This window comes from Notothenia coriiceps, unplaced genomic scaffold (assembly GCF_000735185.1).
Source record: "Notothenia coriiceps isolate Sejong01 unplaced genomic scaffold, NC01 NC01_scaffold00005785, whole genome shotgun sequence".
Lineage (NCBI taxonomy): Eukaryota > Metazoa > Chordata > Actinopteri > Perciformes > Nototheniidae > Notothenia > Notothenia coriiceps.
In genome coordinates this window covers 524,571-548,032 of record NW_011338486.1, presented here as the reverse complement: position 1 = coordinate 548,032, position 23,462 = coordinate 524,571, and the positions used below count along the sequence as shown (strand labels likewise).

At 39.0% G+C, this 23,462-nt stretch overlaps 3 protein-coding genes across 3 annotated transcripts; 2 read left to right on the top strand and 1 right to left on the bottom strand.

Moving 5' to 3' along the window:
- The first annotated feature begins 1,122 nt into the window (after positions 1-1,122).
- On the top strand, positions 1,123-3,726 carry LOC104943177 (redox-regulatory protein FAM213A-like). Its single transcript, XM_010768513.1, is given in 6 exon segments — positions 1,123-1,162; positions 1,957-2,127; positions 2,529-2,620; positions 2,713-2,853; positions 2,946-3,110; positions 3,188-3,726. Coding segments are annotated over 6 exon segments (711 nt in total). The 3' UTR covers positions 3,290-3,726.
- Positions 3,727-4,890: 1,164 nt separating this feature from the next.
- Positions 4,891-11,564, top strand: LOC104943166 (redox-regulatory protein FAM213A-like). The gene is given in 7 exon segments (XM_010768503.1): positions 4,891-4,947; positions 7,095-7,346; positions 8,223-8,405; positions 8,805-8,896; positions 8,999-9,139; positions 10,509-10,673; positions 10,756-11,564. Coding segments are annotated over 6 exon segments (882 nt in total). The 5' UTR covers positions 4,891-4,947; positions 7,095-7,141; the 3' UTR covers positions 10,852-11,564.
- Positions 11,565-12,611: 1,047 nt separating this feature from the next.
- Positions 12,612-21,645, bottom strand: sfxn3 (sideroflexin 3). The gene is made up of 11 exons (XM_010768502.1): positions 21,556-21,645; positions 19,799-19,971; positions 19,347-19,517; positions 18,145-18,243; positions 17,535-17,610; positions 17,335-17,420; positions 17,099-17,226; positions 16,506-16,555; positions 16,252-16,301; positions 16,087-16,134; positions 12,612-15,993 (listed from the first exon to the last, which is right to left on the bottom strand). Exons 2-11 carry the CDS (start codon positions 19,960-19,962, stop codon positions 15,897-15,899), a joined length of 969 nt encoding a protein of 322 aa, XP_010766804.1. The 5' UTR covers positions 19,963-19,971; positions 21,556-21,645; the 3' UTR covers positions 12,612-15,896.
- Between the last annotated feature and the right edge of the window lie 1,817 nt (positions 21,646-23,462).

Sequence of the window (23,462 nt, the reverse complement as noted above, 5' to 3'; positions counted from 1 at the left end):
CTTGCTCTCTGATTGGTTTCGCTTGCACAGTAAGAGTTTAACAGGTCAACCAATGTCTGAAAACGAGAACTCCATACAGGAGGTGGGGTGCAAATCTTCAGCTGTGATTGGCTGCTGGTCCCGCACTGTCCCCATTAGAGCACTATCGGTCCAAGGAGAGGCTGTTATGTATTTGTGTGTATGTTTGCATGTGTGTGTGATAAGAATATCAGCTGGTATAATCAGACCAGGCCGAGACCTAACTGAAACTTACATATTGATCATTGTGATGTGTGAAATGTGCCTATAGCCTTCACAAATGGCCGACACTTTGTTATATAGTTTTTTTTTGGGACCATTGTATAGTTGATGGAAGGAAATGCTTTTCAACTACAAAAACAAGCATGTAGGCAAGAAGGCAGACCCTTTCACACACACCGCCCAGCATGTGTCCGAGGATAGCAACAGCTGGGCTCCTGGAGTCAGAGGGTCAATCTTTCCCTTCTCTATTCCACCCGTTTTGGACCCTCAGCACATTCCCCACTGCCACCAATGAGGGAAATATTACCACAATACCATTCCAGCAATGCACTTTTGTCTCTCACACACACACACACACACACACACACACACACACACACACACACACACACACACACACACACACACACACACATCTGCTATCTTCACTGGCTGTGGTTGTAAAAAGGGTAATAAAATAGAGACAGGATGTTTTTGAAGATGAACTTGATATGAAGGAGTTTACCATTCAGAAATGTGCCTGAGATGATATTTTTAATAATATAATGTTATTGATAATTACATTTTCGTTAATTATAGTCAAGTCGGACACATTTCTGATAATTGAGCAATCAATATAGTCATAAAAAGAAAGAAAAAAGCAGCTTTGTTGAGTATTTGATGCTGAACTAGTGGTGTTAGATAGCAAAATGGATATATTTTTGGTCCAGGGCAGGGATTGAGTGAAAGAACGCATTTAAAAAAAAAATGTGTGTGGTTTCATCGGTAATGAAAATAACTGTTTGCCCTGCAGCCTCTATCGAATTCAGCCACTGAGTATATTGGGTGTAATTGCTCTGTAATGTCACTGACCTCCTGCAGGGGGCGGTGTTGCTCTAAGCCATGTCAGCTGGAGAGTCTCAGGACCTTTGCAGCAACTTTGGTACTGACCAGAAAAGTTAATTATTACAAATCTTACAAACATATTTGTTATTCTCTCAATCAGCACATGTATTTCAGCGGTAAACATAAGACCTTAACTTGGTGTTTATTAATTAAACTTATATGTTAACATCTTGAACATAATGAAGGTGACATTGCACCACACTGAACCTGGTACTGAGGATTCAGATTAACGTGAGCCTTGTTTCACAACAGTCTTTGAGGAATTCCCTCCATGTTACGTTCACATAACCAAAGCTTTTCACCGGGATTGGATTTATCTGAGTTTAGAGGGTTTAAGGGGCTGGTTGCAAACTTCAGATTCCCCTCCACATTAGCAGCGAGGCACAGTCTGGTGAGTATCACATTTTTGGTTGAGCTATTGTTATTTAACTAAAGTTTAATTGTAGGCCATTAGAAACTCTATTATGAAATCTAGTTGGTATTTTTCTTTTGGTAACATGTTTAGGGCTACAACTATTTAATCAAACTGCAGATTCGTCTTTGGATTCATTAGTTAATCATTGGGTCTATAAAATGTTAGAAAATAGTTCCTCAAAGTCCAAGATGTTTTTAAAAACCCATAGATATTCAATGTGACTTTTTATGTGGGTTAGGGTTAACCAACTATTCTATAAATCCATTGATCTTTGCAGCTCTTTATTTCTTGATCATCAAGTAAAACAATTAGATAAAAATATGAACAAAGCATGCACCTGCTTTGCTTTGTAAAGAGATAAATAACCATGCTTAAGTCATCTAGTACGTTTTTTTGTTGACATGTTCTCTTTGTAGGGGGGCTGTGGAGCGAGTTTAGGGTCATGGCGAGCGTGACCACGGTCCTGAAGGCGGTGGGCCTGTTTGTTGTAGAGCTCATCAGCTCCGTCACAGACTTGTTCCAGACCAAACCAGCATGGGCCAACCTGAAAGTGCTGGAGGACACAGAACTGAAGTCCACTGGGGGCAGTGAGTGCAAAAGCAGAGTCAAACAGAAACTATTTACTTGTACATATGCTGCATCTTTGCACTACAAAGCTGCACATTTTAGCATACAACTCCCTCTTTGTGTTGCTATTCTTCTATCGCAGCTCATGATGAAACCCTGGGGAAACCAAATAAGAGTGCATTTTGTACTAAAAGACTGTAACAACTTGATTGTACTAACTGCTTTAACAATCTGAACTTCTTATTATGAGGATAGAATGAAACAAACCTGCTGTCTTCACAAACAACACTTAAGACAAAGACTTCTCAAAATATAAATTTCGAGATATGTCTTATCTTTTGAAATTATGATTTCCTGAGATATCCCTTATGAAAAAAAGTCAGTATAATTTAGATTCAAATATACTCTTTTGTCTTTTCAGTCCATGAGCGACACAGGGCCAAATCTCTGTGGGAGAAGACCGGAGCTGTAGTCATGGTTGTACGGCGACCCGGATGATTATTGTGCAGAGAGGTACGAAATAATTTGCCTGTTAGATATCAGTACTCTGTAGTGAATAAGTGATTAATTCATTCAATTTTTGTTCTATCTGTCCTTTCCTCTAGGAAGCTGCTGAGCTGTCCTCTCTGACGTCCCAGCTGCAGGACCTTGAAGTCCCTCTGTTTGCCGTGGTAAAAGAAAACATTGGCAAAGAGCTGGATTGCTTCAAGAAGTCCTTCACCGGGAAAGTCTACGTGGATCTGCAGGTCTGCTTTTACACACGGCTCTGAGATAATAGGTGAAACACTAAGGGTTACGTAAATTAAGACAATAAGCTACTTTTCTTTTATTCTCATAGAGAAACTTCTACGGGCCTCAACAGAGGTCGATGTTTCTCTCCATGTTCCTGCGTGTTGGCGTGTGGATGAACATTTGGAGGGCCTACAGGAGGGGCTTCAGGGGAAACATAAGAGGTGAAGGACTCATCCTGGGTGGAGTCTTCGTCATTGGGCCTGGAGATCAGGTAAGCAGTCATTTACAGAATTCATATTCTTTATTAGGTTTTGAATGGGTAAATATTTGTTTTTCTTCTCCTGACAGGGTATTCTACTTGAGCACCGCGAGAAGGAGTTTGGAGATAAAGTACATTTGCTGGCAGTGCTCACAACAGCCCGCAAAATGCAAGACGTCTTGGCAAGATAGGCTTTGAATATGTGGATGAATGGACTGATTGTTGGTGAGCCCTTATGTAATAATGGTTGTTACATGTGGCCATTTGCATGTCTGTAACCCAGGAGTTTTAACTACAAAAAAGCCTCTAACATGCTGCTCTGTTGGCATGGTATATTTAATTGCATTGCCTTTGCTGAAAAGCTAGGAAGTTAAATAACTGTATTTAAAATGTGCGACTTTAACTGTTTATTGACCCACTGTCTGCAGTTATTGTCTTGTTTATGTGAAGATATTTTGTGTGTTTTAATGACGATCTGTTTCTAAACTCTGCTGAGAGAACAGCTCTGATGTTCACACATATCCTCCACATTTAAAAAGACAGTCTTTGCCTGACATAATGGAGATCGAACCTTTGGAGTGATTGAACACATTTTATGTTTACCATGAAATAAAAATACCTAACCAGTCATGTTACTGTCTGCGTGTCGTGTTTTACCTCGTCTTTTTCTTTTGCTGGGTGCCGTTTATTTTATTGATGCTTATATTTCTGCTAAGCAATCCTATCTTATATAAGAAACTGTTTCAAAACAGGAAGCTAACAGGACCGTGACCTGTGCTCTCTCACTCATGTTAAAAGATCCATTCAATGTGAAATCATGAACCCCTAACTCTCTTTATTATTTCTGACATCCACCCCACAAGCCTGTCTGATGTTTCCCAAACTTTTCAATGTATTGTTTAGTCCACAGAAGCGGTGGAATAAATAGCAGAATTTTCCAAAAACGACTATATTAATAATATGTGGTATTGATTTAGAGTCACTGTGATGGACGCTATTACAACATTGAAATGATCTTTTACGAAAATATTTATGTTTAATCAAAACATGAGTTATCTAAAAAGTTGTGCCACACAAGACACTTTAACTATACGTTCTTGCATAATAATCACTTAAATGAGAATGTTAGCACGGAAGTAATGAAAATAGCATTGGTTTTGTGAGCTTCAAACTGAAATGTATATGTGAAACCTTGTGGTAAAAACAAAAGCGAGGGCTGGATGTGACTGGAGACAACTCAGAAATATATCCAATATCCAGAGGTGAAAGAAGTACTTGTACTTAAGTAAAAGTAAAAGTAACAAAGTGTAGGAGACTCTGTAACAAGTACAAATCCTGCATGTTACTCAAGTAATAGTACAAAAGTATTGGCATCAAAATATACATTTACCAAAAGTAAAAGTAACCTACTCATTATGCAGATCGGTCACATTTCAGACTTATATATGTTTTGATTATAATTAGCCTATTGATGCATTAAAATAGTATCTCAACATTGTAATTAAGTAGGCTACATACTTGAGTACATCTACCTACAGTAGTTACTTTACACAACTGCAAATATCGAAACTAAAACTCACATAATCACAATTTATTCTTCCGACTAACCGTAGGCTTCAACACATCTTGTGATCTGAATGAAAATACCTTACACTTGACAGGGCTGATTATTTCCATCACTTGCTCCCCACAATCATCCATGCCAAGTGCCTTAGTCAAAGATGAACTCTCGCCAGCCATCTTGCTCGATTAGTTTCCCTTGGTCCGTGGATCGTTTAGCACGCCTGCGCAAAGATCTGTTGTTTACTGAACGCTCCGTTGAGAGAGGCTTGTCGCTTCATTGATTCGGGTGAGTGTGCATTATTATGAAACTACTCTTATAACTTGATATAACGCTGGCAGCATAAGATGCACCTGCTTAAGGAAGATCCGCTAGTTTCAGACTCAGTGTATCAAAGGCTAAACTGGAAGCTAACCGCTATTTCATCGTTTCTCGTCACCGTGCCAACAGTAACTATAGCCACAGGAACTTTGTAGGCCACTGCAAGTATGTATTCATTATGAAACTATCATCAACATGACATCTCAGGAATGGTGAAATATTTAAATCCTATTCGGTTACAATTGAGTTGGAATTTCTAGAACCATCAGGTAATGTCATTGAATACACATTGCTAATATGAAGGTCATTTTCTGTCCTATTTGTCATCCTGCAGGCTGGACAGGTTTAAGTGACTTAATCTAGTCTAGTGACGCATCGTAGGTGTAGCAACGTAAATAAAAACGACAAGTACATTTCCTGCTTTCAGAATAAGTTAATTACAAACTATCGTATTAAGCCTGAACAAACAAATACTACTAGACTAGGCCTAATGTTAAAAATAACAACACATTAATGACCAATAGAGTTGGGTATTTTTGACAATTATGTGTTGGGCTTGTTTAAACGAGGCAGCATTGTTCAGCTTTTGATGAACATAAGTAAAGCAAGCATCAGATAAAGACTGATGGTGAATTTTTTTTTTTAAGTCCCTTATCTTTCAAGGCCAGATGATTATTATTATAGATAAGGGTTATATGGTAAAAAAATTCGATAAAAGTTAATTATTAAAAGTAAAGTTCATTATGCAGAATGTTCCTCTTCAGATTTATAGATTTTTAAAGGTTATCATATTGTTATAACCAGAGGTGGGAAGTAACTAAGTAGGCTACATTTACTCAAGTACTGCAATTAAGTACAATTTTAAAATACTTGTACTTTACTTGAGTATTTCCATTTTATGCTACTTTGTACTTCTATCCTACAATTTAGAGGTCAATTGTGTACTTTTACTCCATTACATTCATTTTGTGTCTTTAGTTACTTTAAAGATTTGGTTTAATAATGTGAAATATAATCAACACTTAAATAAGACTTTAGTAACACCTGGAGTAAATTCACAAGCTACCATGCAGTATACAAAGTCATTACAATTAGCTGCACCTTTACCAGCTTTGATAACACTTTAATGCATCAATAATTATAATGAAAACATACATGTATTATTCTGAAATGAACTAATCTGCATAATAAGTGCTTTTACTTTTGGTACTTTAATTATATTTTTATGCTAATACTTTTGTACTTTTACTTGAGTAATATTTTTAATGCAGGACTTTTACTTGTAATAAATCATGGTGGCATTAACCGCCTTGAAACCTCCTCTTACCCTGCTTTCTGCAGAGTCAGACGTATTCAAGGAATCTAAACTTCCTGTAGTTGCAGGCGTGGGCGTCTATTGGCTGCTGCTGTTATCATATTTTCAGCCCTTTGTCCTCAGTGTTGTTACGTTTCAAAGCACAAATTCATTCACTACTTGAAACTGGATGAGCTCAATACCAGGAGAATAAGTTGTCCTTCTCACTTTGGAAATGGAGACACGTTAGTATATTCATTTCTTCTGTTTTCAATTAATTAAGGACAAAATATAGATGTTATACTACTCATGTTTTTTAGTGTAAATCTGCAATAGTGGTCATATTTTAATATCTGTGCATTAATTTTTCATTGTTGCGCACTGTAAACCGACTTATATTTTTGTATTAACTGTCATTTATGTCTTGACGTTATATGCACAAACGTATAGCGTAGGGTGCAACAATAGAAAGTTTGAAAATAGAGAACTCTCAATCCCAGTAAGATGAATAAGATAAGAGTAACACCTTTTATATATTCATGCTTTCATCGTTAGTTTTTATTTGCAGGTTTACATTCTTATTTTAAGCATATAGATAAAACTTGGCTCAATGGTTTAGTGGTCGGTGTAACGTTTTATCTGGGCAGTCTTATCATGAAGAAATATGCAAGGTATTTCTCTCTTTAATCTGTGAAATCAGATGCAGGCTCTTGGAGAGTCGTGCTTCAGGTGCGGTGGATTGTATTGTCTGTAACAATATGTGGCGGCACTCACAAGTACTTTACATTTATTAGAAAAGACTTGTGTTTCTTTCTTTCAGTGAAATCTTGAGGGTGTTTGTAGTCAGAGACTTTTTCCTCGGGCCCGATGCTGGCTCTGTCCAGGTGTCCGGCATCTTTGAGGTCCCTGCGCTGCTCTGCCCTCTCTCTGGGGGCCACGACCATGAGCAGCCAGCCCTCTACCACAGCCAGACCCCCCACCACAGCCAGACCCCCGTCTCTAAGAACCCAGACAGCTCTGTTTCACCAAAGTGAAGCCAAAGCCAGTCCTGACACAAACAAGCCCTCTTCAGGCAAGGACATATTTGACTGCCTACACAGCTAGCTCTTCCTCTAACCCAAACTTTAAGCATGTTGTAGAAACAAAGCTGTGACCTGAGCACAGCTTTGTTCTCTGTGAGCTCTGTGAGCTCTGTGACCCCCCGCCCTTTTGAGTTACTCTTGAAGTTGTTATGAAAGTAGACATAATATATATATGTACTGCTTTAATCTTTGAAGCATTGTCAAAGGTTTTTGGAAAGATTACTAAATTTGGAGTTTTAGGATATTTTAGGACTAGTGAAGATTCATCCAAAGTTGATAGATAGCTTTTTTACTTTGAAAAAAAGTAATGAAAAAAAAACTTATAAGTTATTATATTCACAATAATTTTTGATAATTATTAATTGAGAAAAGAATCTGGAGAGTAATGAATTATGCCTGACATTACACTGAAGGATTTCCTAACGGAAAAATAACAATTTAAAATAGAATTGAAAGCCCACTCATCAAGAACCACGCAATCTGCTGTAAAAAATATAATTGACAGACTTGTTATGTCGTCATGTTGAAAAGCATCTCATCTCCTTTGTATGTGCAATACTTAATCTCATTGGATGAGCTTTAGATAAGAGTAAAGTCAGAAGAGGCTTTGCTGGTAAAAGGCACCACATGCTCTCGTTCTGCACTATGCTGAAACTCAAGACTGCAAGCTGCAAGCTAGGTCTTGTTGAACTCTTGTCCTCAGGGAGTTCTGAGAAGGAGGGAACGTGGTAATATCTAAAAGTCGGCACATCTGGCGCCTCAGGTCTGCAAAAACTGTATAATCGACATGCAGAATGTTTCTTCTTTCATTATGATAATGTCAAACTTGTGACACATTGCTCTCCTGGTGCCTGTTTGTGCTGCAGTGTCCTCTGTTTTCGGGCTGGAGGGGGATCTGTTCGGGATGGGAGTTTGGTCTTTGGGTCTGGGGGCTGTCGGAGCTGCGCTCGCTGGGATCTTTCTGGCCAACACTGATATGTGTCTGCCTAAAGTTTCACAGGCATCGATGGAGCACCTTGAAGAGGCTGACCTGCGCTCCACCATAGATGGTAGGAAGGCTTTCGGATTTGCTCTATGTAATAATGTTACAACCAATACGCTTGTTTGTAAAACCAGCTGTTGTTAAACCCATTGAAGGAGAATTAACATTACATCAGCAGAATCAGACATTTCCAGTTTTCTGCATTGCACATGCTCTGAATGAGGTTTTGTGCAACATGCAAAGCCGCTTTCTCAAATCTGCTGGCCTACAGATTATATCGCTGTGAAGGTCTTTGTCTGAAGCCGAAGGGCGAGTAACTGTTATTAACACATATAGATTTTCTGTGCCACCATGGACAATTAGTCTTTTCTCTGTTTGAAGGCTGCATCTTTTCTCTTCTTGTGCTTGAGACACGTGAGATTGGATACCTTGTTTTAGGAACAGTTTCTTCTTCTTTTATCTTCAGATAATAATGTCATCAAAGCAAAGAGCCTGTGGGACAAGAACGGGGCTGTGGTCATGGCCGTCCGACGTCCTGGATGATTTTTGTGCAGAGAGGTGATATCAAATGTTTCTGAATGACACAGGGGAGGGTGCTGAGTTTGTACAGTTTATAAGAATGATATCTTACTTTCTGTTCTAATCTCTCTCTCTCTGTAGGAGGCCTCTGAGCTGTCCTCTCTGAAGTCCCAGCTGGAAGAGCTCGGAGTCCCTCTGGTCGCTGTCGTGAAGGAGAACATCGGCACAGAGATCCAGGACTTCAAAGCGCACTTCGCTGGGGAAATCTACATAGATGAAAAGGTAAGCAGTGATAGAAAACATCACCTGTTCCAGAGCCACTAGGCTTGTTTGAGACGCGTTGCGGCTCGCCTCGAAAGTAGACGAGAATAGCCGATCGCAGCCGGGGGAGGTCTCAAAAAGCTCGCTTGAAGTCGGACAGCTCCGAGTCGGCTTCTTCTTCTTCTTCTTCTTCTTCTTCTTCTTCTTCTTCTTCTTCGCTCTTCTTCTTCTCTCGTTTTTTTGGCGGATTGCAAACAACTTTAAGGTGCATACCGCCACCTCCGGAGTCGGCTTGACTCGGTTGCATTTATAAAGAATGCACACATGTGTTTAATCGTTAATGTCAGATATGTACTAAGTAAATACATTTGTTCCTGCTCAAGATTAGATTCAACTTTATTGTTATTGCACAGATTACAGGTACTGAGACAACGAAATGCAGTTTAGCTTCTAACCAGGAGTGCAACAAGCAGTAAAGTGAAAAGTAATGTACACAATCTACAGAATAAAAGATAGAATGAAGTGAATGATGAATAAACAGTGAGTACACTAGATATACACAGCAGCCTGTGAGCAGTATGAACAGTGTGTATGAATATGCTAAGATATATAAAGTATGAAAACGGTAAGCAGTGCAAGTATAGTATAACATATATAGATATTAATTTCATGATGATAAACATTGTGGAACAATGACGAAAAATGTGAATGGAAGTGGCGACGTAAAACTGACACCAAACAACAACTTTTGCCGAGCCAATTGGAGAGTTTCATCAGCAGCACGGGGTAAAAACCACCAATGAGCGCTCAGCTCGAGATACCAGCGAGTCGTTTCCCATCAAGCATTTCGCCTCCGCAGCCCGTGGAGAGGAACTGCGCCGCCTCGCCGCGCCTCGCTCTCAAGGCTGCGGGCGTCTTTGTCCCGCGAGATTTCAATGTCTCATGTGAGCGAGCCTCCAGAGCAAGTCGGACAAAATGACTAACCATCATGCAACGCACGAGCAAGACGTTGATCGAAATTGCGTCGGTCTCGCTTGTCTCAAACAAGCCTAGTGTTAGTCCTCACCTTCCTGTCAGTCCATCTAAACTACTTTGCACTTAAAATAGTCTTATTCCTTATTTCGATCTTTTATTTTCATTACAGACTTTGTTAGCTAAGCCATTGACATCCACCCTTTGATGGGGAATAGTCTATTAATCATTAGTTATTTCAAATAAAAGTACATGTTGAGAACTAGTTAGAGATCTCTCTGGATAACTGTATTCATCTGCCAGGGGCAAGTTGAGAGTTAACGAATGATAAAGCCATTTTAATTTTGTCACATCACAGGAAATCCTGTATGATAATGAACTTGATCAGGCCGACAGAAAGTTATTTTTGTGATTGCAGCAACACTTCTACGGCCCGCTGCAGAGGAAGATGGGGGGTCTGGGCTTCATTCGCCTCGGGGTGTGGCAGAACTTCATCCGGGCATGGAGGTCTGGTTACCAGGGCAACATGCACGGAGAGGGCTTCATCCTGGGGGGAGTGTTTGTCATCGGAGCAGGAGACCAGGTGGGTGTAGCAGACATGTGGACCACACAGGGAGATTTGAAATAAAACGGTATTTTATTTGAAATGCTTGTTGTGTCTGCAGGGGATTCTCCTGGAACACCGGGAGAAGGAGTTTGGCAACAAAGTGGACACTGCAGATGTTCTGGAGGCTGTTAAGAAAATTGTCCCAGTTAAATAAGTCATTTTTTAAACATTAAACATAGGTGTTTTTAGATCAAAACTAGAAATAACAATTCGTCCATCACTGAAATACTGATAATATAACGACATTTAAGTTTGTGGTGTATAAAGTCACAATATATTTCTTCCTTTGCACATTCATTTACTGTTTACTGTTGGTTACGAAAGCAAAGCTGTGAAATTCAGGACAATATTATCACTTATTATTCTTGTTCATCCCTGCGGACACCTAGAAGAAGGTGCGACGGGTATTAAAAACAGGTAGTAAGGGACTTAAAGGCAGCATTTTCATTCAGGTAAATCAGGCACTTAAAGACACTTGAAATCTTCCTTTTAGAGAACCACACGAATCAAACTAAGGCTGTGTTGCATTTGATTAGTTATTCTATTAGCTGCCTGTTAGCGGTACATTTCTAACAATGTTCCTGTGTGTCACTTTCTCTATTTGCTTCTCCTGGTCAGGCGCCACAACAGGCCTCTAGCATGGCGGACAGGTGTGTGTGCAGCCTCTGTGTGTGATAATGACAATCTGTCTCCAAACTCAACATAGAGAGGAGCAGGTTTGATGCTCAAACACACACCGGCTCAGCCACTGGCGCCATGTTGAGGAGTGTTTGTGCTGCCTGGAGCGTGTGTGTGTGACGGAGAGTGTGAAATTAAACTCCAGAAAATGAAAATAATAAATAAAGAAGACCTCATCACAATATTTCACCTGTGCCCCCTGTGTGTTTCATTATTTTAATATTTAAAATGAATGTTTGGGCAACGCATGACCAACTTACGTATATGTTAGTAAAACTTTCTTCGAACTCTAGTAAATATATTTTTAATGTAACATTTGGACAATGAAAACACTTTTCTGGTAGGTATATTTAAATGTGTGTTAACTTACTGTATACCAGAGACACTTGTTTGCTGTTATAAATTAGAACACTGTGTGTGATACTCTGCATCCACCATTGGTATGGCATTATGTATTTGTATACATTTACTTTTTCAGATATTAGAAATGTGCATTTTGAAAAATAATTTGACTACAGTTTATTCAGATTTTCGATTGTTCTAAATGAAAGCCTTCCTACTTATTGTACATTAGATACCAGTCTGACTTATATCTTATCACATCTATCTATTATTCATTAACATACACACACTCCCTTGTTCCTGAAGTTTGATAATCCTGTTGCTTATTAATCAATCCTGTGTGTTGTCCTGTAGCACTAAATATACAGTGAAACAACTTAAATTAAGAAAAACACCAGTTTGTTCACACCCTTCTGGTAAATACATGTAATAGTTATATTATAAAAAAATTGTCCCAAACAGAATATCTACATACTATTCTAAAAACCAAGGCTTATTTTCTGTTATGTTAGTAAACATTCACCAGTAATCAACGTTAAATTATTTTATCCTCAGAAATCTCAACCAAGGCAAGATTGTACTTAGACTTGTAATCTTGTTTGTATGTCAAGGGCTCTGTCTGTCTGTCTGTCTGTCTGTCTGTCTGTCTGTCTGTGTGTGTGTGTGTGTGTGTGTGTGTGTGTGTGTGTGTGTAGCCAAAACATACTGTACCAAATCAGATGACTGTCTCAGAGTAATCTTATTGTTTTATACTTGACTAGTATTTGAACAAACAAACCTTTTGATCCAAACTGGGTGTTCCACTCTTTAATTTTCTGTTTCCCCACAAGCGGGATAACATTAAAGAACATTTGTAATAATACAATGTTTAATAAAGTCAAATCAGCAGACAGGTTTGGACTTTTAACGTTGTATGTTTTATTCTATTGCTCTGAGTAAAATACATTCCACATCATGGAAATATATATTTCAACACAATACAAAATAGAGAGAAAGCACGGCACCAACACTGACAGGACTACATGTGGAAGTTTATGTACATGAAACAACCAAAACATTCAAGGAGTGTAACAATAACAGATTGTCTTTCCATCGAGCCTTCAGTATGCAAAGATTCAACATTTTCTTCATGGCAAACACAACCAAAGTTATAAATGAGTGGCTTTTCAACCAGTGGGACAACATTAACTTGTGCTATCTTGTTTGTTACGAGATTTTATTGTAATGGCTGTAACATCGATGCCAAAAACAGGACTTTTAGCTGAAATGTGTGTTGGCATTTATTATAGATGCTATTTGTTAACGTTGCTTTTTTTGTTGAAAGATTTGGTGGGTTACACTGATAAAGTTGAGGACCCTTTCTAAAAAGAAATAAAATGGAAAACATGTTTTTGCAGCAGAAAGTCTGGCAAAAGGTTCGTAAGTTAAAGCTGAAACATAAATATTCAAAGCTACACCTTTCTGCTCCTCATTCCTCCACAATCCATACCCGTCTCATCTTTGGCTAGATCCATTAGTGCGACACGTTACGGTGGTACGATACAGGCCGAAGCTGGGATGTTTACAAATGTATTTAAATGGTAAAAACCTTCAGTTTTGTTCTTGACACTTTCGTGGCATAATTCAAAGAAAAGAAAAACACAAAAGGAAATAAAGCACAAGCTAAAGCTACTTGGTTATGAGCAATGAAATCTGCCAGACAATGACAGAATGACTAATTAGCAGTAACCATAGTTCATTCTACATCGTCCAGCACCATTATCAAATACAATCAACATTAAACATTTTAAATAGCAATAAAAATCCTAGCACCTCAAGCAGCACCGCAAAGGTTATAGTGCAGTTTCACCCTCCGCAGGAAAACAGCCCAAACAGAACACACAACTCTCTCTTAGTGATGCAGCCATGGGATCGAATGTTTGAATACAGTAGTGAATGTAACTCTGAAACACTGTCCGGCAGTGCGTGTGATCATGTCTCAGTGTTACAGAAACAGTTATCTATTATCTGGGGGAATGAGTGTTTGTTTTTGAATGAAAATGGAGAGTTCAAAGAAACATTTTCTTTTTCAAATTAGACATCCATCTTTTCAAAATAACACAATGATTCTCCTAAAGAAGTGAGGAGTCATATCAAGACGGTATTTCAGGATAGGGTCTGTGGGTTTATAAAATGATCTGATAGCACTTTGGGATTAAACCCTTGAATTGTAGGATCACATATAAACACAATCATTGTGCGGATGCTTCACCACAATCAGTTGACTTTAAATACATCACTAACACCTTTTTAGAAACCAGTGACTACAGGTGCTTAATGGAGGTGAATTTACGTGTGGAAAGGCTTGTACAATCTTCATGTTGGGTATAGTTTTACCCAAAACATCACTTTACATTAACATTGAATCATAGTTTTAAATCTGTGACTGTGTACACGGTATCAAGTTAATTCCCACTAGAGGAGCGCCCCTCTAATCTGAAAACTCATAAGCCCTAAAAGGTGCACTCGCTCTAATGAGTTTGCAGCAAACCCCTCTCTCTGTTCTCCGTTAATACGAGCAGCTGACATTGTTTCCGATGCATATGTGTTGCCATCTGGTGGATTCACTAACAGAGGCTCACCTTAAAGTTAAAATCTCTTATATTCCTCCTGCATATGTGCTCCATATATTGTACATCATATATATATATATATATAGAAATATATCTAAAAAAAAATGTATTTTTGCATAATCCAACAGACGACACTGGGATAAATTCATGTGATATCTACTCCCGTACACCATCACTATCTCACCACACAGTTCAACTCAGCCAATCTATCCACTGCAACAAAGCAACAACAAACACTGTGCTCCGTATTTTGATTTTGTCCAACAACAACAACAACAGCCATTTCCATTTGGCACATTGGGTCATCAATGGCTCCAGTGCTAACAACAGTTTCGCACATGGCTGGCTAGCGGTTGCACATATAAAACCTGCATCACCGAAGAAGGAACTGAAATGAAAGAGCTTCCTCCGACCTGCTCACTCAACGCTTCAGTTCCAGTGTGGCCGAAACAGCAGAACATTGTTGTCTGTCTTCTGCATGTGGCTGTGCTTAGAACACACAAGTCACATCATTTCATCTTAGCAACAACATGTAGACACGTTACAAACAATATTCCTCCACCTGACACAACCACCACCACCACAATAACATATTTCATTAATATAACCCTAAAGATAGCAACGGCACTAGTTTAAAAAGTGATCTCAAACAACAGAAGGCTGTCACTGCCATGGCAACTGTTCATTTATGTTGATAAGAAGCACACGCACTAAAGGTTTCACTGATGCCCTCTACGGCTGTGCTTCGAGGGCTTTTGCAATATCATTTCAATTGTTCTTCTCTCACCTGATTACCTGGTCTATGATCACAAAGGGGTATAAGTACACTTAAAGGAGAAATGAAGAGTAAGCTGCTCCGGTTAACAAGGAGTACAACAAAAGACTATTCAGAGCTAATAAACATCATTTTTTCTAGTATGGCCACATGGATGAACTACAAGGTGGAAATTCATTGGTGGCAAGAATCTATACATACTAGTCAGTGTAGTATACTATTTTCAAAAACAGAAAATTTGAAAATAATTGGAAAGTGGATAACTAAATGTAGGGAGACGAACCAAACGCCTATATAAGCACAACAATTTAGCAAAGTACTTCAAAACATGGACGAATCTAAATGCAACATATACATATTGGTGAGTGAAAAACAAATCAGTAACTTCATGAACTGACCCCCTAAAAGGCAGTTTTGACCAGAGGAAGGAAGGAAGACAGAAAACACACCACAATACAATCAAAACTGTTCATGATTTCATTTGGAAGGAGTGTCATCTATGTACAGAGCAATGTGAGTGTTGTTGTTTTTTTTACCTTCAGTTATTCTCAACGCCTTAACCCTGCAATGTCAAACTTGGAGCAGCTGTGTCAAATTCCAAAGATTGTACATACAAAAAACTAAAAAGGAACATAAATACATTTTGTTTTACCTTCCCACTTGTGCCCTTGGGATAACAGACGTGTGTGTGTGTGTGTGTGTGTGTGTGTGTGTGTGTGTGTGTGTGTGTGTGTGTGTGTGTGTGTGTGTGTGTGTGTGTGTCTGCAGTGTGTGGAGATGTATTGTGAGATCCTACAGGCCCTTGTTGAAGAAAACGGTGGTGGTCTTGGGACTGGTCTCTCGTATCCTCTCCTGCAGTTCTGCTTCCAGCCCGCTCACACTCATAGAGCTACAATGAGATGGTTCAACATGATTTAAAGTCCTTCGACACGTAAGATAACACGGCTTGTACATGCATAAGCTCCTTGATGTGGGTGCTTACCTTTTCTGTGGGAAGAGGGCGCAGCACAGAGGAGTTGCAAACACCAGGCTGAAAACAAGACACGGGAAGGACGTGTTAGGTCAGTGTGACTTGCATATTTTAAAGTACAGAGAATAGAGTCCATCAAAAATGACATCATAAATAATATATATGTAATTGACTTACCATAGACCGACGAGCCCAACCTGGATTGGAGCGTTTAGAAGTGGGAACCGCTGCAGGGAGAGTACAGATGTTTAGAGAAGATTGAAGTGAATCAGACAACTTGAACATTTGATATGTTTGACTACATGGACATAAGCATTCATGTAACAAGTGGAATGCGACATGACTCTTTTCAGCCTCACAAAAACAACAGCAGATCCAGGACATCCACTTACTAAAAAACAACAAAAGTTTAAAAAGTCATGCATGCTTACCTTCATGAAAGCTTTCTTCTCCAGGGAATTCATAATAACAGGGGGAATGGCTGTAGAAAAAAAGAAAAGAAAATTGGTTGATTCATAATCCAACAAATTGACCCTGCAGTTATGAAAGTTGTTCAATAATAATATATCTTATATAAGTACAACAAAAATAAATCATAATATTCCCTTACCAAAAAAAAAAAAAAATGGGGTGTAATCTAAAGCGTGACCTTATTGTGCAAACACAAAAATAACGCAAAACTAACTTAAAAACATTATCCTAACTAAGAGTAAAACTAAAAAAGAGTATGCTTAGGTGTGCGTCTATCAAGGTCATAATTTATTGTCAATCAATAAATGAAGTTAATTTATATAGCCCAATATCACACATTTTACATTTGTCTGAGGGGACAGTTTAAACAGAATACGACACCCTCTGTCCTTGGACCCTCACATGGGGGGAAATGGAAGAAACCTTGGGAAGCAACAGAGGAGGGGATCCCTCTCCCACGAGACAGACGTGCAATAGATGTCGTGTCCATCATGTTTTAGATCCACAAGTAGGTTCATGACCAGCCAAACAGGAGACATAATGTTGACTTTACCCATTGCTGGCACTGCCATGCCGATCCTTGACACCACCACCTGCATGATGGCCTGCTTGGCGGCATTGGGGGACTCTCCTAACCTGTTCCCATTCTCATCCATCACAGGGATACCGAACTTCAACTCCCTGGAAGAAAACGGAAGTCATATGGAGCAGTTGCAGCGGCTCCTAAAAGCTCCTGCTGCCCTGAGGGAACAGAGCAGAGGTCTTTGGCTTTACATTTGGTGATCTCACCTCTGCCTCATGAAGGGGATGTTGATGCAGTTAGCAGCAGCAACCGCAGCGAAGGGGACAAACCGGCTGGCGATTGGAGGGAGACGCTGCAGAGGCAGGAACAGAAACACATTCAGACAACTGATCCCTGCACAAACATCCGTTATACGAGTGACTTTGATATATTTGATCTGTTGATTCTCTTGAACTACAGGCTTTACCGAAGCTAGAGTTTTGAATCCCAAAGCAGTGACTACAGCTCCGGTAGTAGCGCTGATGTAGGCCACACCAAGCTGACTGTGGAGAGACAGATAAGATTCAGATCAGAGATAAATCAACCACTTCCTTTTTCAACACATCATAAATAGGTCTGTGGATCGACTGACACATCTCCAAAGTAGAGTCGCCTCAGTAAGTGTGCAAGTTCATGCTAGGCTTGAATATGCAAAGGTCAAATAAATTCCCCAGAAAAAATGATAATGCAGAGGATGACACTTTAACATGTATCCTAAATGACATGCTTAACACATGAATATGTATTTGCATGTTCTGAAGGCAACCCTCTATTCTTCATACATGCATGCATTTGATGCATTTCTGCAGAGCATGAAGGATGCAGTTTGTGGCACAATGACAAGAGTATGCAAGTGCATTTTGACTTGGCACCACGTCAGCGCGGGTGCATGGTGACATGGGGCTGAACATGCTAAACAGTGGAACATAATACCGCTGTGAGGGAAGGGGAGAGGGCAGCGGCTCCCACAGCCTCCTTACAGACACTACTTTAGAGGGAGGACAGGAATGATCTAGAGTGAGAGAAGTCCTCCCTACTTCACGCTCATTGGTGCGTCTCCGCTGCGGTTGGTGTAGTTGACGACGGCGTTGAAGGACTGGTTGACCCACTGCCAGAACACCACTGCCGGAGTAGTCCTGTAAACAAGAAGAGACGACAAGTGTGTTTGAGGAAGTGACATTTCACACAAAGCTACACTTTGGGCTCCGCAGCAGAAGAAGAGTTTGATTTCAACTTAAATACTGTCTTTGTAGAAAATACAGGCAGAAATATCTGAACGTCTACCATTTTTGGTTGCAACTAAGAGTTACTTCAAGAATAGTTTGCGATTATTTCTATTTTGTCGACCAATCGATAGTCACCTTTTGTGTGTGTGGTTCTCAAATCCCCACAGTTGAAAGAATGTAGGTCATTTACTATAAAGTAGCAAACTGCATGTTTTCTCAATGATAACTTATTTCGGACTTCAACTAGGAATTATTTACATCAGTCAACCTAACAGTTTTGTGCTGGTATGCATGAGATAAAGATCAAGACACGTGTTAATGGAGCATGGTTAACCACAACAACACGTGGCCAGACATGGGGGTTTTCTACTTCTTGTTAGGTTTTGTGTCACGAGGCACAAGTTCCTCTGATTTGGTCTTCTTAATCACTCAGTACAGATTAAGCTAAAAGTGTGTTGTGTATTATTTCATGAATACACTGGCCCTGAATTAACTCGACTACTTGCGGTGCGCTTTGTTACTTGTTACTAAAGCCACTATTTATAACATTTAAATGTCAGACTCTGGCGCCCTCATATTGCAGTATGCTAGAATTAAATCTGGAATGACTATATATGAATAATGAATACATTCAATAATAATTAAATACAGAAAAAACTATATATTATTGTAATAACAGGCTGGTTATTTATATTATGTGTTTTCAGCATTACAACTTGACTCCACAGTCCTCTCAGCTGCCCAATATGTATTCATAAGTGTTCAGCAGTGAGAGTGATATTTTTTTATTCTTTAAAAGGATTTTCCCTCGGTGCAGGGATTAAAATCTCTACTTTATGAAGTGCTGTTAGCTGTATTAACATTACTTTGGTTTCACATGGAAACTGTATTAAATGTATTAAGTATTTCCTCAATATATATATTTCTTCCATTTTCAAAATGTTGTTGTGATGAAGATATTTTCAGTTATTTAGAATACATTGAATTGTGTATTGAACTCCTCTCTGCTTTACCTGTAGAAGGTGAGCATGGAGCCGGTGATGGACATGTTCACTGGCACCTGAGCGGACATCCGGCCAATCACAAACATCTTCTCCCCGGTGTCGGGGTGGAAGGCGGAGTCGTAGACGTACTTGGCTCTCCAGAGTTCATCCTCTGTCAGGCCAGGCTTTACCACCCCGGATCTGAAAAAGTCAATACAGAGTATTATTTAGTATTTTGCACATAAAGCATCGGTCATTACACAAACACAGCATTTTCTTCTTGCATTGAAAAACAAAGGTACAACATAAGACAACAAGCATGAATCCCCACATCACAAATAGACTTGTACATGTACAGTATAGAGAAAAAAATGAATAACAGTGTTTAGTATTTATACTAATTAGAATATGATTTGAATGGTTGTTACATAGGATTATTTTATTTCACTCCTACTCTACCCTTATATCTTATTACCATCTACCTGTAGTTCTCCATGGTCACTCTGGCGTCCTCCAGAGTGTCCGAGGACAGAAGAACGTTCCTGGGATCTGTAACCATGAAGAAGTGCTTGGCGCGCCCCATGAACGTGCCCTGGTCCCATCTTGGCTCCTTGATGTTTATGTTGAGGGATAGATCTTCAGACATCTTGTCTCTCTTTAATTATTAACAGACATGTGAATTAGTATTCATTCATACCATGATGTTACACATCTATACTGGTTTCACAGGTAGCTAGGTGTAACATTTTGAGAGTAATTCAGAGGAACAATTATTGCCATACAGGGTTTCCAGTTATACCCTGAACTTCACAGGCTGGTCATGCTTTTAATGATGACACCCAGCCCCACAGGTGAAATCATCATTGAAATAAACAACAACCTTGGATGGAGTTCAGTCTCCTCCACCTCACTCTATTAATAACTCTTCTAGGATGCAGCGTTGCATTGAGCTGAAGCCCCCTCCCCCATCACTGAACACAACATACATTTCTGAGCAAATGACCCCAAACTGACTAGTCAACCAGGCTTACCTGCTGTAAGACTTGTTCTCCCTCTCAACACATTTAAAATGTAAAAGGATATTTGCTCCAATTGCTGTTGTCACTGTGTTAAAGGGGGGCTTTTGTCATGGATGATAGGTTCTTTAAAAGCATGTACCAGGTTCAGGCTTGTCTCAAACATATTCTGGCTGTTAGGGTCTACACTGAAAAACAAACTGTGCTGGAAATTTAGGTTAGCACTTATGGTGTTTGTATGTGTTTGACAAACCAATATTTAGGTCTACAACTAACAATGTTTTTAATTATCGACATTAATCTGCCAACTATTACCTTGATTAGTTGAGAAATGTCATCAAAGTGTTAAAAGAAAATATGCCACACAAGTTTCTTAAGCTGATTGTGTGAGGAGAGATGGTACTATTAGACGACCAATCAATGTTTGCTTTAAATATACAACACAAATTCAAAACAGCTCTAACTTTACACATTTTCACCAAGTGCACAGGAGACACTCCTCTGGCTGAACGCTTACACTAAACTAGTACAGGAATGGACAGGACAGGAATGTACTGTATGTGCTCATTTTGCAGCAGCCCTACAGCTTTAAGCAGATGACCGTCTTTAAAAACATCTGCAATATGCAAATGGTTTGATAAAAAGACACTTCCATAATACACAAAACTGATATGGTGGATTATAGAGACAAAATGGTACTGAACACACTAAAAAGTCCTGGTTGTGTTTCTCCCATGGTTTATCCTTACAAATACAATGTAACCTTTCAGTATAAACGCCTAACTAGAAACACATGTATTGCGTCACACTGTGAGGAGATGATGACAGGAATATCGTGACACATTCACTGACAGATGGGATTGGGGAAGTCACGACACGATGCCGGTTGGAGCCTTGCTAAAAAGCTAGCAAGGTACCTGATAATACCATTGAAACTCACATAGAGGAGTACAGAAATATCCACTCAAAATCAAATCCCTAGAATATCAAATTGTAGGTTAAAGGGTATTAAACAGGGCCTTCTCAAGGCATCAAAACAAACAATTTCTGTGCTCTCATGGTAAACTAACGTCAAGCTAGCCAGGTAGTTTACAAGCTAACTCATATGCTAACACTTTGAGGAGCGTAACAAGGACAAACAGCGAGTCGAAGTGAACGGTGACTTATCCGTATTGAGATTTAAATGTATTAAAGATGTTAATGCAGGCAATACTGAGACGTACCTGGTTTACAGTCGTTGTTTTGCGAAAATGTATGACCTCTCAATAACAAAGCTCCACCGGGTGGACCTGTGCTGCTTTCAAGTACATTAAAAAGTATCGTAAAACACAGCTTCACCCAAAATGAGGTATGTAGGAAAGAAGCTCATACATTTTTTACAATATCATATTGTACTATATTATTCTGTTTATATTTGATACTGCTTTAGTATAGGTAATCTCGATAATATTGTCAGTGTTGTGCTTTAACTTTTTCTTTAATTGCTCTTATATGTTTCATTGGAGCTGTATTTTGTATGTGTTCCAAATAAACATGATTGATTGATAGTAACTATTTAAGTATTATTACTTTATTTTTAATTTACTTTGATTTCATCCCCCTCTATTTTCTACTCTGTTTATCTATGTGCTAGTATTTTGTCTTTGTGCTGCTGTAACAACAGCATCTCATAATTTCTTGTAAAGACATACAATGCAGAGCACATTTTTGGTCAGACATTATTAGAGAAAAATCGTTAAAACACTGTCATATCAGTCCATGTGAGGTTGAGTTCCGGAAATCAGAGCTTCGTACAGGTCTTTGAAAGCAGCACCGTGCAGTGAAATACTGGGGGCGTTGTGACGTCTTGGAGGACATGAGCAGATGGAAACCCCTGGGCGTGGGTGGGTAGACAACACATGATTGGTTAAAAAGCAGCTGACTGGCTCAAGGTTGTTTTGCACTTTAGCTTTTTCAAAAGTTGTACATTACAGCTACTTTGATTACAAGCGTCTAATTCTAATTTAAAAAATATATATTTTAGGTATTTATTCTTAGAGCAAGTCAACGTTTTTTTAATAATAGTTATTTCTTATGACAGTATTTTAAAGAAATTACCAGAAAAACAAAAAAAGCATTGAAATAAGGCTGCATACACATCATATCAGGTCTCTATAACACGCTTTTTCTTTCCTAATAGTATAGTCATATATATATATATATTAATTATGTCTATAATATAATATTGTTGATATATAAAGACTATGATAGTTATATATCTATTTGGAACAAATACATAGGGCTACTGTGTTCAAGCTGGTCTCTCTTTGATGTGCAAATCTTGATGTTTTTTCGAATAAAAACATCAAGATTTTCAATGTCGTACTTTCCTGTTTCTTTACAGTGTCACTGTTATTAATATGACTGATAATAAATACCCTGGGGTCTGCATAGAATCGGATCTACATAGGTTGTGATGGGACACATCTGACCACCGGGTGGGGTTGTTTGCCCACCTCACAGACAGGAGTGAAGATCCACATCTCCGCACATCTCGGCAGTTTTACGGGGAAACAATGACTTAATGGACACATTAATAACCTGACGACAAACTGACAGAGACTTGAGGCAGTGTAACTGTAATATAATTCCTATTGGTGTACTTAATCATCATTACTTCAGCGCTAATGGCTGCACAGCTGCAGAGGCTTATGTAAAAGGATTAAACCTTATAGGACAACAATTGTCACCTGGAGAACTACTGGGGTGGCACTAATCCTCCGGAGGTGTCCGATAATAATGCGTCAGCAAGGCAGACCAATGGACCAACATGGACACACAGCAGGTAACTCTCATACAAATTCACTTTATTTTAACGATATGTCACGATGTTACAGTTTTGTAGCGTTACAAGTTTTGAGGTATTAACAGTTTGGTTAAAGTTGACCGAAACTTCGCAAAAAACAACAATTCGTTCAAAAGTTTAGTTTGTTAGGAATAGATTATAATGACCTGTCAAAGTGTTATTTCAGTGTCTTTTAGACGCTGTCCATGGTGCTGATCGATAAACAAGTTAAGTTAAATGAGAGACTCTGTTTAAAACGCTTTTATTTTATTTGTATTAAATGTTATTCTATTCGAGATCCCAGGT

What these genes read in the sequence shown, in the direction of transcription:
- sfxn3 (XM_010768502.1), bottom strand. Translation starts at nt 19,962, where the DNA reads ATGTCTGAAGATCTATCCCTCAACATAAACATCAAGGAGCCAAGATGG. An exon ending in CATGGCAGTGCCAGCAATGG is followed by an intron (nt 16,556 to 17,098) that starts GTAAAGTCAACA and finishes TTTTTTCTACAG; the next exon opens with CCATTCCCCCTGTTATTATG. An exon ending in GCCCTCTTCCCACAGAAAAG is followed by an intron (nt 15,994 to 16,086) that starts GTAAGCACCCAC and finishes ATCTCATTGTAG; the next exon opens with CTCTATGAGTGTGAGCGGGC.